At 45.2% G+C, this 13,748-nt stretch overlaps 1 protein-coding gene across 1 annotated transcript; it reads right to left on the bottom strand.

The window, feature by feature from the left end:
* Window positions 1-1,031: 1,031 nt before the first annotated feature.
* On the bottom strand, window positions 1,032-10,150 carry LOC104314454 (histamine H3 receptor-like). The gene is given in 4 exon segments (XM_069793579.1): window positions 1,032-3,117; window positions 3,119-3,445; window positions 9,582-9,748; window positions 9,820-10,150. Coding segments are annotated over 4 exon segments (1,308 nt in total). The 5' UTR covers window positions 10,076-10,150; the 3' UTR covers window positions 1,032-2,559.
* Between the last annotated feature and the right edge of the window lie 3,598 nt (window positions 10,151-13,748).

Genomic DNA, 13,748 nt, shown 5'->3' with positions numbered 1-13,748 from the left:
CCTGTTGTTTCATGTCTTTTCAGAGCCCACTGTTGAACCCAATGCTAATGTTGAACCTTCTGATAAAAGCAAAATAACTCTTTTGTAGGGACAGAAAAATCAAGGCATAGTTAACCTGGACAAGCTGGGAGGCTGCTAGCGTTTCTAATGTAGAAGTTTATCATTTCAAAAGCACTATTTTTCCAAATGATGCCAAGATGATGTGTGTTCACATTTCAGAATGCTTTTATGACATATTTTGAGAGAGTGGTGGAGAATCCTACTGGATTCTAGGTCTGTGCAAGAGAGATGAGTGGCAATTAAAAGCTGTAGGAAACTAAGCAGTAGAGCAATTGCCAATGGCAACTCCTGTGAAAACTGCTATAGTCTGTAGGTTAATGCTAGTTGCTGAAAGCTTTGAAATGTCTGTTTTACCTTAACTGAATGTAATGTTCTAAAGCTAACTGATTGAACTTCCTTACTCCTTAAGTTGACCGCTGTTGTGAAAATTGTCCTGGCTTGATTGGATCGTGAATGAGACCTTGGTGGGAGTGTCCAATAATTTAGTACTACCTGTTTTCTGAAAAAGGCGAATACAATCTTAGGGAAGTAAGAATTATGGAGTAGACAACAATTAGATCATTTATCTACTGATGTATAAGTCTGGCTTGGAGGGGAGGAGGAATGGAGAGATAATCTAATGGCTTTACTTGCCCAGTGGTATAATTAATGCTATTCAAAAATCTTAATGCTGCTCTGTATCTGTTGATGCTCTTCCTCTTAAGAGAACCGTTAAGCTGATTGTTTTGTTATAAAACATCCATAGCAGAAGATGATTATTGTGTTCATGTAGATACATTCATATAGTAGGGATATACCCTCCTAGTTTACAGTATTTGCTAACCATGTTTGTTTAACAGTCAAGGTCGGTCCTTGTAACTTAAGAATTGTCTTTGAATAATGGTTTTGCAGTTTCAACTGCAATTACCCAAATGTTGTAGGCTAGTGCTTTTTCCTGTGTACCACTTGTTAGGGCTACAAAGTTATGACTCTTGCACAGTTCTTAATTACTTTTATTGAAATTTTACAAAGTAAATAATTTCAAAACAATGTCTCTAAACTTTAAGATCAACTGTGCTGTCATGCATTTTGGCTGTGGCAATGGACAACTATGGCTGTTCAATAGCTATCACTTGTCAGCGAAGGAAAATGTCTGTTAAGCTACGTAGAAGATGCCTGTGATGGTGGAAACAAACTTGTATCACTAGTGATGTTCAAATTGATACCTCTGGTGGGACAAATCCAGTCAAAACTCAGGATCTAGCTGTATGAGCTTCTCTTGTGGCAGAGACAGAATGGCAGAAACAGTATGTAGTTGTTTACGTTCTTGTTTTTTCATACTCGTGGTCAATAGCAAGGCTGTAAATTTTAAGACTTTTAAAGAGTCATCCTATTCATGATGCATGACTTGGAAAATGTCTAAACACTTCAAGTAATTTTTTTTTTTTTTTTTTACCACTGATGACTTGATGGATGGATAGATCCATTGGGTGGGGTAGGGGAAAACAATATTTTTTTTTCCTTTCAGAATTAGCCAGGACTAGTAAAAGTCTAATTGGAAATGTTTTTAAAATGACTCCAAGGGAAGTTTACCTAAATCTCTGTCTATAGCAAGATCTGTCTGTCATACATCTCATAGACTAATTATGCTTACTCTGTACTTACAGCAAAAGATAGAAGAGTAATACCTGTCAGTCCTGTAAGGAGTAGAGGTTTGACTTAAGTAGATTCCTGCCCATGCAGGATCCTGGCAGGGAGCAGGAAGTCATAGCTCAGGGAGTAAACTCATGGTGAAGCTCTTCCAGTGTATAAACTCTCAGTTCTCTTATATCCTATCACAAAACTCCAAACCCTTTTATATTCTTGTTCCTGAGCTTAGTTCTGCTAAAAATTCTATGCTCTTATTTCTCAATCATATTTTCCACTCAAATCAGTGCTCCCTTACCTGCTACAATTGCTCAGCTTATCTGGTAACCTGACTGTTCTGGTGCCTCATCCCATGCTTTTCCTGGACACCAATATTTATTTTTTTGCCTTGATCATTATCTTGTCTGGCTTGCCACTAAGTGGGAGGAAAAAGCATATTACACTTAACAGTTGAGACCCTTGGCATCTTAGAGTGGGTTTGGGGGTAAAATATAACAGGCCCAATGTTAACACTTTATGAAATTCCTTACCAGCAATATTTACAGTTACTATAAGTGAGAGAGCCTGAATTCTAATTATTGGCCATGAATGTTGTATTCCCTTTTCAGCACTTTAATGTTAGTGCACCTAATGTTAGTGCACCCTCAAAGCAAAGAGCTTTGAGAAATCACCTTTCTTTTCATTGCTGTGATTTCTCCAGCTACGTGGATGACTGTATTTCTATACATTCATAAATATCTACACTTGTACCTACTTATCAGTATTCCATAAGCTACTCAGTGCACATTGCACTTAATACTTTCAGGTAAATATTAGCCAGTTTATGCTCCCACTGAAAGCAAGATGTACTAATTGTCAGCCTTCACACTTTTTTTACTTAAAAATATGAGGATGAATTTTGGCTTTTCCTGGACACAGGAGTTTTACAAAGGGTCTCCTAAAGCGCATATGACACAGTGGGTATAGAACAGGCTTAATGGCTGAATTCACCCACAGGAGCCAAAATGAAGTCTCATAGAGTGAATACTGCACACAGTGTCCATGGCAAGCTGCTCTGATGATCATCAAAAGCGTATATGGAGCCCAACACAAACCAAACACACAGACAATAATTGCTAAAGATTTTGCTACTCTTTTATCCTGGGAAAGTCTAAATCTATTTGCCATAGTATTAGCAATGTCCACTCTGCTGGTGGTGTTGCATATGTTTTCTGTAGTTTTGTAGAAGCCATTCCTATGAGGCTTGGTCTCGACTTCCACCTGAAGTGGTGGAAGGACTTCATTGACATTCAAATTTAATGACTGATTCTCAAGTTTGTGTAGGCTGAGCCTTGAAGCCTTTTTTAGAGGAGAAAGACTACTTGCTTTCTTCTCACATTTGTGTCCGTTAGCAGGTTTTAAAAAAAATATAGTGTGTTCCCTTTTTCCCCCCCTGGAAACTCATTTCACAGTCCTCTTCACCAGGTGATAGGTTTTCATTTCTGAGGGATGTATGTTTCCTGATGTTGAGGTAAATACTTAAGTTGAAGTATATAACAGTGATGAAAGGTGTAAAGAATTCAACAGTAGAGGCAATCATTAGGAAGTACCGGTTGTAGAAGAATTCTGCATGACATTCTCCTTCAGGAAGGATGCTCTTTTGGGTAATGTGCTCCCAACTGAGAATGGCTGGACCATAGACAAGAAACGCAGCAATCCATATGGTGATCATCTTCAATATTGCATTTCTGGTTATCCCTTTCTGAGCCCTGTAACTGACCTGAGAGAGAGAAAAGTTAAGTCACATACATTACTAGTATCTCAAACAGTTACATGACTACCTTGAAATATAGCTCTCTGTCACTTGTGAGGGTTGATAATACTTTGGTTTAGGGATGAGGGTTATATCAAGCTTCCTGGTACTACAGAAAAGCTATTTCTGAAATACCCATTCCAACAAATATTATTAAGGTGACTGGATGTGCTCTGAGAATGTGCATCAGATCTTAAAAGCTAGAAAACCAAGGCTTTTCCAAAGCAAATAACCACTGCTATTCCTAGAATTGGTTGTGTCGTGGTTTAACCCCAGCCAGCAACTAAGCACCACACAGCCGCTCGCTCACTCCCCCCCATCCAGTGGGATGGAGAGAAAATCAGGAAAAGAAGTAAAACTCGTGTGTTGAGATAAGAACACTTTAATAGAATATAAAAAGAAGAAACTAATAATGATAATGATAACGCTAATAAAATGACAACAGCAATAATGAAAGGATTGGAATGTACAAATGATGCACAATGCAGTTGCTCACCACCCACCGATCGACACGCAGCGATCCCCCGCCCCCACTCCCCCCAGTTCCTATACTAGATGGAACGTCGCATGGTATGGAATACCCTGTTGGCCAGTTTGGGTCAGCTGCCCTGGCTGTGTCCTGTGCCAACTTCTTGTGCCCCTCCAGCTTTCTTGCTGGGTGGGGATGAGAAGCTGAAAAACCCTTGACTTTAGACTAAACACTACTTAGCAACAACTGAAAACATCAGTGTTATCAACATTCTTCTCATATTGAACACAGCACTGTACCAGCTACTAGGAAGACAATTAACTCTATCCCAGCTGAAACCAGGACAGTTGTCACCAATTGCTTACATATTCAGCTGCATTAGCTGTCACACTGGTTCACAGAAAGTCTAAAAACATGGCCCTTTAAAATTCACTTATTTAGAATTTTAAAATAATTTCATTTAAAAATACATAAAAGTATCTGAATTCATAGATCACCCATGCAAGTTCTTTTCTTCCTGCTTTGTAGAGAGAGTGCCCTTTTTTTTTTCTTAATGTGAAAATCACACCTGTGGGGAGAGCCACAGAAAGCTTTTACAACTATTACTCAAGGACCCCGAGAGCCCTATATGCAATTTATTGATAGATTAAAACAGGCTCTGGAGCATCAGATAGACAATGCGGAAGCGCGAGAAATTTTGTTGTTGAAACTGGCTGTAGAAAATGCTAATGTGGATTGTAAAAAGCTCCTGAAATCCTTCCCTAAACCGAATCCTACACTGATTGAAATGGTGGAAGCTTGTAATAGAATTGGCACTGTGGATCATAAATTTGAGGCCATGGCTACTGCCTTTGCAGCCATGCGCGGTCCATCAGGTTTGGGGAATTGCTACGGCTGTGGTAAACCAGGGCATTTAAAAAAGAACTGCCTGGCTATGAATAGGGGAGCTAGGTACCAAGCCCCTGGGGTTTGCCCTAGATGCCGAAAAGGGCATCATTATGCTAATCAATGTCAGTCTAAGTATGATTTTCACGGTCAACTGATACAGGGAAACCGGTCGCGGAGCGCGGGGCGGCGACGCACGCAGACACAAGTACTGCAGCCAACGTTCCAACTCTCACGGAGGGAAGCAGCAGTGCCTCAAGTCTTCGTCCAGCAACAGCCGGGAGTGCTGGATTGGACCTGGCAACCGCCCACACAGTAACGTTACTTGATTGTTCAGTTCACTTGCTATCGACAAATATTTCGGGACCCTTGCCCCCAAAAACACAAGCGCTGTTGTTAGGGAGATCATCTACCACATTATCAGGGCTTTTTGTATTACCAGGGGTCGTTGATTCTGATAGTACTGATGAAATTAAAGTTACGGCTTGGACTCCATTTCCTCCCTGCACGATACCTAAAGGTAGTCGTGTAGCGCAATTAATATTGATTCCGGCGGGGACGAACTCCCCCATTCCTAGTCAATCTCCTCAAAGGCGGGGAGGGTTTGGGTCTACAGGGAACCCACAAATTCTATGGGTGCAATCCATTTCTCAGAACCGACCCGTATGTCAATGTACCCTTATCCACGGAGGGCAACAAGTAATACTAAATGGAATTATTGATACTGGAGCCGATGTCACAGTAATATCTCTTGCTAAGTGGCCTCCACAATGGCCTCTGGCTAATGTTTCCCATGTATTGGCTGGAATTGGAGGAACTGGTAACAGCCGCCAAAGTGTGGAATTAATCCAAATCCAAGGTCCAGAGGGGCACATAGCCTCTGTTAAACCTTTTGTGTTACCCGTCCCTATGATTCTGTGGGGGCGTGATGTGCTGTCCCAGTGGGGAACGTCCATTCGGACACATTTTTAGAAGGGGCCATTGAAGCGCGCGACACCCTTAAATTGACACGGAAGACCAATACCCCTATTTGGGTAGATCAGTGGCCCCTACCACTGGAAAAGCTTCGCGCCCTCCAAGAATTAGTTATGGAACAGTTAACAAAAGGGCATATTGTGCCTTCTAACAGTCCTTGGAACTCGCCTATTTTTGTAATTAAAAAACAAACCGGCAGGTGGCGCTTGCTCCACGACCTCAGACAAATTAATGACGCTATGGAAGACATGGGAGCCCTCCAACCAGGACTCCCGTCCCCCACTACGATTCCTCGAAATTGGTATTTGACTGTTATCGACCTTAAAGATTGCTTTTTTAATATCCCACTACACTCCGAGGATGCTCCTAAATTTGCCTTTTCAGTTCCAAGCGTCAACATGCAAGCCCCGTTGCAAAGATACCAGTGGGTTGTGCTGCCACAAGGAATGAAGAATAGTCCTACAATTTGCCAGTGGTATGTAGCTAAAGTACTTAGTCCAGTTAGGATTGCGATGCCTAGTGTCTTGTTATACCATTATATGGATGACATCTTGGTGGCCGCACAACATCACGAGGTCATGGAGGAAGCTGTAGCCCTTGTCACGGCTGCCGTCAACTCGGCAGGCCTCTGTATTGCGCCGGAAAAAATTCAAAAAATACCACCATGGAAGTACTTAGGTTGGCGCATCAGGGCTCAAACTATAGTTCCTCAACCCTTACAGATACAGACAAACATTCGAAACTTGCATGATGTACAGAAATTATTGGGAACAATCAATTGGGTCCGACCGCTGTTGGGAATTTCTAATGCGGACTTAAGTCCTTTATTTGAACTGCTTAAAGGGGATACTGACTTATGTTCCCCCCGCAGTCTTAGCTCTGAAGCTGTTGACTCTTTGCAAAGGGTTGCCACAGCGATTGCCAACAGGCAAGCCCACCGGTGGGCCCCGAATTACCCTTTTATCTCATTATTTTAAACCCTGCTCGACAGCCTCATGCACTGATCTTTCAATGGGATCCTCAGAAATCAGACCCACTGTTAATTATTGAATGGATTTTTTGCCAAATCAATCCACAAAAACTATTTTGACACAGCATGAGATGTTTGCTTCTTTGATAATTAAAGCCAGACAACGCTTACTAACATTATCAGGAATAGACTTTACTTGTATCTGCCTACCTGTGACAAACATGTATTTACAATGGCTTTATCAGCAGTCAGACGTTTTTAGTATGGCACTGGCAGACTATATGGGTCAACTCACATCCCACCCACCTCCGCATAAGCTGTTAAACACCAATGTTCATTTGATATCCAGGCCGAAGAAAAGTGACCAGCCGTTACAAGCCCTTACTGTATTTACGGATGGGTCTGGGAAATCACACAAATCAGTCATCTTGTGGTGGGATGACCACCACGGACGATGGGACTCAGACATAGAGACTGTTCCTGGTTCTCCCCAGATAGTGGAACTGACTGCAGTTGTTCGGGTTTTTTGGAGGTGGTCCACACCACTTAACCTTATCACTGATTCAGCTTATGTTGCAGGGATTGTTGAGTGAGCTGAAGCGTCTGTATGACACGATATCTCACATTCTGAACTATTTGTTTTATTACAAGAACTTATCTTTCTTTCGGATTCTCGCCCTCACCCCTAGTTTGTTATGCATGTCAGATCGCATACTTCTTTGCCTGGTTTTATTGCAGAAGGGAACCGACAAGCAGATATGCTGACGCTACCAGTACAAGTATTGCCGGATCACATAGCACAAGCTAAACTCAGCCATTCCTTTTTTCACCAGAATGCTGGAGGTCTCAAACGACAGTTTGGACTCACCTCCCAACAAGTGTCTGATATTATCGCCGTGTATTCTGACTGCCAAAGGCATTCTTTCGCATCGATAGCAGGAGGGGTTAATCCTAGAGGTCTACAAAGCTTACAACTATGGCAAACAGACGTTACGCATTATCCGGAATTTGGTAAATTGAAATATGTTCATTCTTCTATTGACACCTTTTCAGGCGCTTTGTTTTCTTCTTGCCACACAGGAGAGAAGGCGCGTGACATCCGTAAACATTTACTGCGTGCCTTTGCCACCTTGGGCATACCCTCACAAATAAAAATGGACAATGGCCCTGCATATGTCTCAACTGCAACGAAAGCCTTTCTTAACTCCTGGGGTGTGACTCACATTACTGGCATCCCTCATTTCCCTACAGGTCAATCTCTAATTGAACGTTCTCACCAGTCTTTGAAGCGCTTACTACAACAACAAAAAGGGGGAGTAGGGATTGCCACCCCTGAGGAACGATTACAAAAAGCTTTGTATGTTTTTAACTTCTTGACTTGTTCTTTGCTAGGTAATAATCCTCCGATAGTTCCACATTTTAACGCGAATCCTTCATTCGAGACACGAGTTAAAGCCCCAGTGTTGGTTTGCGACCCAGAAACAGGTAAAATAATGGGACCATATCCTCTTGTCACCTGGGGAAGAGGTTATGCGTGTGTCTCCACAGAGAAAGGCCCCAGGTGGATTCCAGCAAAGAACGTGCGTCCTTTCCGTGAATCCCTGCCTCGAGCGCCTGACGAGCCCAGCGGGGACTCTGCTCAACCCCCAGACCGCCCTCCTGAACAACAACTCCCTGACCTTCTTGAGGCTACGGAGGACACCTATGGAACTTCATAAGCCATCTTTATTCTCTTACCGCTTTTTTTACCCTGCTTGTTACAATGTCTGCAACGATTGATAGAGCGCTTCATGAAAAAGATTTTTTTTTTCTGCAACAGGAGGGGGGAGATGTGGGGAGAGATTTGAAGGAATCGGACAGGACGGCGGGCACTGCTCCGTTGTTAGAAGGGGATGTGCTGGAACTTGTAGGCTATAAACCTTGGGAGGCCTGATAAGGGAAACAGAGAGGCGCCGATGTGTTGGAGAATTACTGACCCGTGAGTCATGCTCGATAAAGGGCTGGAACTTAGAGTCTTTTGCAAAAATAGCTTAGTTGCTGACAGTCCAATTGCTAAAGTTTAAGTAGCTACCAATTAGCGCGCACTGATAAGAACTTTGGAGTATAATAACCAATCAGTTTAAAAAACGTGTCTTCTAATTTTCTATATAAACGAGTGTTATCTACAATAAAACGACACTCTTTGCTTGCATCAAGCTGTATCCCGTCTCTCAATCGTGGCAGGGGGCGAGGTTACAGGGGTGGCTTCTGTAAGAAGCTGCTGGAAGCTTCCCCTGTTCTGCCACTTTTGAACCAGATACAGCTGTATACATCTAATTCTCCTTGAGAGTTTGGTACCCATTGCGAAGAGTTCTATCTCTGCCTTGTGCTGCAGCTGCGATACAGCGAGGCTGGCATGGACTATCAGTTGTCAACAGGCACATTGCCAGGTTCCAAAGGAGATGTTCTGTTTCAGCTGGGTAATACTTTTTATGCTTACCCAAGGTGTGGCTGGGGAGATGAGTACACCTTGTTCCCTCTGCCCTTCTAGCTGCAACAGCAGCCTGTATAAGCTGTGCCTGTTTCTAAAACAGAGTACCCCTTCCAATGTAAAAGTGAGACGCAAAAGTCTTTTCTGCCAAAGCTGATCACTCCCAGAACTATTTCCAGGACCAAGGGGAACTGCCTAGATATCCTGTCTCCTGTGGTGTTTGGATGAGGTGCAATGGGTTGAGAGCCAGGTGACCTAAGCGAACCATCCTGCTTGAAAGGGTGGCCTTGAAGCCCCTGCAGTCCACTCTCAGGACCACTTGCCCAGCCCTTACCGCTCTGGTGACCGAGATGAACCTGTCAAAGCTGATAAGGATGATGTTGAAGACGGAGGCAGTGCACACGAGGTAGTCTACGAACAGCCACAGCTTACACAAGTCCCTGTCGAGTCTCCACTTGCCCGTCAGCACGTAGGGGATGTAGAGGGGGATGCAGAAGCCGCCTGCGGACAGAGCTCGGCGGTGACACGTGCAGCGCCGCAGACCGCCACCCGCCGCCTCTCCCGGAACTCACCCACCGGGAGGTCGGCGACGGCCAGGTTGAGGAAAAAGAAGTTGCTCTGCGTGCGGAGGCTCCGGTCCACCACGAACGCCAGAATGACCAGGGCATTGCCCAATAACGTGGCCAGCACCAGCAGCCCCATGAGCGCCGCCAGCAGCGCGGCGGTGGCGGCGGCGAAGGGCCCGCCGCGCTGGCCGTCCGCCGCGCAGACGTTGGCCGCCGCTCGCGGGCTGCCGGAGTGTTTGAGCCACGGCAAGTCCTGCCCCATGGCTCCCGGCGGAGAACCCGCCGTGCTCCCCGCGCTCCGCCGCTGCCCAGCCCGGCTCAGGCGCTCGGCCCGCTCTGCTTTTGCCACCGCCCCTGCCGCGCCGCAGCCCCCGGCGGGCGGAGGGAGGGGCGGATGGTGGGGGGCTCGGCTCCGAGCCGTTCTGGGACGGCGACGGGGCGGCAAAACTTTGAGGAATCCTACCGCGGCGATGTCAGGGCTGCGGCCGGGAGAGCCCCGTTCCCGCTGCCCGCAGGCTGGCTCCGTCACGAGCCCGTTCTGTGAAGCGCAGTGAAGTAACGCTTCCAGCGGCCGCCCGCCCACTCTCTCAACGGCTCTCCCAGTTTCCTCCTCATACGCTGTCGTTGGTGCGGTAGTCGTCTGCCTTGTTTCTGTGGCTCGTGCTCTACACCGTATCTGCAAGTTCTTTGCTGTGGCCCACGGAGTCAGTCCTCCTGCTGCTAGGTGATCTCGCTGCTGGCAGCCTCGTGGGGCGGACGAGGCTGCGGCCGCTTCAGCCTTTCCATCTGTGTGATCATTGAGAAGGTCTCACTGCCTGTTATAAACGCTCGTGACAAATTGGAGGAGCCAATTTGTATTGACAAAAAAAAAAATCAAATTTATTAGCAAGCGATAAGAGAGCAAAACAGCGCTGGGCGGCCGGGGAGGCAATGCTCCACCACAGGCCCGCAACTTTATGTTACCGTTACATTCCTTATATACATTTCATGTATCCCCTTTCTTGTAAGTCTCCGCCTTGTCCTGCTTCTTCTTTCCTCACTTGTGCAGGTCTGTTACTCTGTAGATTCGGTAAATTTTCTCAAAGATGAGTATCCTTTGATTTAGAATATCTTTTGATGTGGAGAAATACAGTCTTTGTTAATTGCAGCTGTTGTCCTTCCTCTCCTTATCTAGTAAGTTATAGCCGTTGCTTTCCTCCCGTGACCTTCACGCATCACTTAAGCAAGTTTTTGTTATTTACACAAGGCATATGTTAACTCTCAATATGTCTCTTCACCCTTCTCGATTTCATGAACAAAGTTAACCTGTTCATTACAGTGCCGAGCCTGTCTACTCGTTTTCACAAAACTTGCAGGAGCGCAATATTTCTGATGCGTCTTTTTCCAAAACTGGCAGTGGATTTAGACAGTATTTTAAAGTGCATTGTAACGATGATGCTGGAGAGCCAGTTTTATTACAGAAGGCAGATCTGTTCCAGAAACTAAACGTGAGCAGTCAGGAAAGGGCCAAGACTTCTTTCAGCTTCTGGCAAGATGGCTGACCCAGTGCTGGGGAGGAGGAATGGGACACAGTGACCCCAAATGCGCTGTGGTTGCTGCTGAAGTCTGTCAAAACTGAAGGGTAATTTAAGAGGCAAAATGGCAGCCCACCTCTACTATGATTTGGCCCACTGGATCATCTTCTTGACATAGAGAACGAACTGATAATTGCTTAATGATTGTCTCTCTGTAACTGTACATACCAAAGACTGGTACCATGATAGGTGGAGCGATGCCCTGTGCATCCAGCGCTGCCAGTAAAGAATACCTACTATTAAGTTAGTTTCTTTGAATCAGTCTGCCTTAAAATACATGGACATTCATGGGCTTTACCTTCCTTTCTGTGAGAGTTTCCTAGAGACTGTAAGCAGTTTGGGACTTGATGACTTCAGGACAGCCCCTTTGTCATTGAAAGGAAAAAAACTTGGTCAAAACCAATAATTGGATGTGCATAATCTTCACTTAATTCAGCTGATGAGTCATGTGGTAGACTCTTTTGTAAGTAAAAGACTTGTATCAATCTGCAGTTATAGCACGTTTCTAAAGCGAGATAATCAAATGGACATCAGATAAACAAGAACAGCTATTTGTCTGCAGTTCAGCATGTATTCTCAGGGTAACGGCGGTCTGGCCTTTTCCCAGAGGGAAGCATCAAGCCTTTTTCAGTTTTGAAAGTACAGATGACAGGCCAGGTGATGCCTATACATCAGTAGCTCCACAGAGATTTTTGCAATTTACACTGCTTATGATACAGCCTCTCTATTTATGTCAGTCCAGAGACAGAAGTGGCAGTTGCGTGTCTACTGTGTATGAGCAAAATACTCTTTTTACATGCTCCCGTATCATTATCTCCCTAGAGGAAATAAGTAAAGCCACACAAAGCAAAAGTGGCAGGAACACTGAAACCTTAGCTTATTTCCACAGTGATCATTATTATTCCCTAATTTGGGGACTCTTTTTCACTTTCCTTTGAGCCCAGTTGGCAGCTTTCCGTTCACTTCGGTTTGGGTACGATCAAGCATGTTGATAATTACTTCTATCTGATAGTGCTGTGGAATATAAAAGGTAAAAAGAGTCAGCCAAGAGACACAAAGACCTAAATATCTTGATCACCAGGAAAACATGGGAGAATTAATTTACTCATTCACAAATCTTAAAATGAGCACAGGAAAGAGAAGAGAGTTGTAACTCATTGGCTCCATTGTCTGAGCACTCTGTCCTGGAGGGAGAACACTGGAGGGAGGCAGGATGAAGTAAAAGTAGGTGACGAACTCTTTACAAAATGTCTTTGTCTAAGTGTGGTAGGTTAACCCTGGCTGGATGCTGTTCTATCACTCTCCCTTCTCAGCTGGACAGGGGAGAGAAAATATAACAAAGAGCTTGTGGGTCGAGATAAGGACAGGAGAGATCATTCACCAATTACCATTATGGGCAAAACAGACTCAGCTTGGGGAAAATTAACTCAATTTATTACAAATCAACCAGAGTAAGGTAATGAGAAATAAAACCAAATCTCAGAACACCTTCCCTCCACCCCTCCCTTCTTCCTGGGCACAACTTCACTCCCGGATTCTCTACCAAACCCCCCCCAGTGGCACAGGGGGACGGGGATGGGGTTTACAGTCATTTCATCATATGTTATTTTCTGCCGCTTCACCTCCTCAGAGAGAGGACTCATCACACTCTTCCCCTGCTCCAGCATGGGGTCCCACCCACGGGAGACAGTCCTCCACGAACTTCTCCAACGTGGGTCCTTCCCACGGGCTGCAGTTCTTCAGGAACTGCTCCAGCATGGGTCCTTTCCATGGTGTGCAGTCCTTCAGGAGCACACTGTTCCAGCACAGGCTTCCCACGGGGTCACAGCCTCCTTTGGGCACCCACCTGCTCTAGCATGGGGTCCTCCACGGGCTGCAGGTGGAGATCTGCTCCACCGTGGACCTCCATGGACTGCAGGGCGACAGCCTGCCTCACCAGGGTCTTCACCACGGGCTGCAGGGGAATCTCTGTTCTGGCACCTGGAGCACCTCCTCCCCTCCTTCCTCACTGACGTTGGTGTCTGCAGAGTTGTTTATCTTACATGTTCTCTCTCCTCTCTCCGGCAGCTGTTTCTCTTTGTCCCAACCTTTTTTCCTTCTTAAAAATGTTATCAGAGGGGCGTTACCACTATCACTGATTGGCTCGGCCTTGGCTGGCGGCGGGTCCATCTTAGAGCCGGCTGGTATGGGCTCTCTCGAACACAGGGGAAGCTTCCAGCAGCTTCTTACAGAAGCCACCCCTGTAACCCCCCCGCTACCAAAACCTTGCCACACAAAGGCAATACAGTAAGGCTTGACTTGTAGACTTCACAAAACATATTTTGTCGCTGATCTTTATCTAATTCTTGGAACATGAGACAT

Source organism: Haliaeetus albicilla, chromosome 10 (genome assembly GCF_947461875.1).
Source record: "Haliaeetus albicilla chromosome 10, bHalAlb1.1, whole genome shotgun sequence".
Lineage (NCBI taxonomy): Eukaryota > Metazoa > Chordata > Aves > Accipitriformes > Accipitridae > Haliaeetus > Haliaeetus albicilla.
The sequence above is the reverse complement of the archived record's forward strand: the minus strand, read 5'-3'. Positions and strand labels throughout refer to the sequence as shown.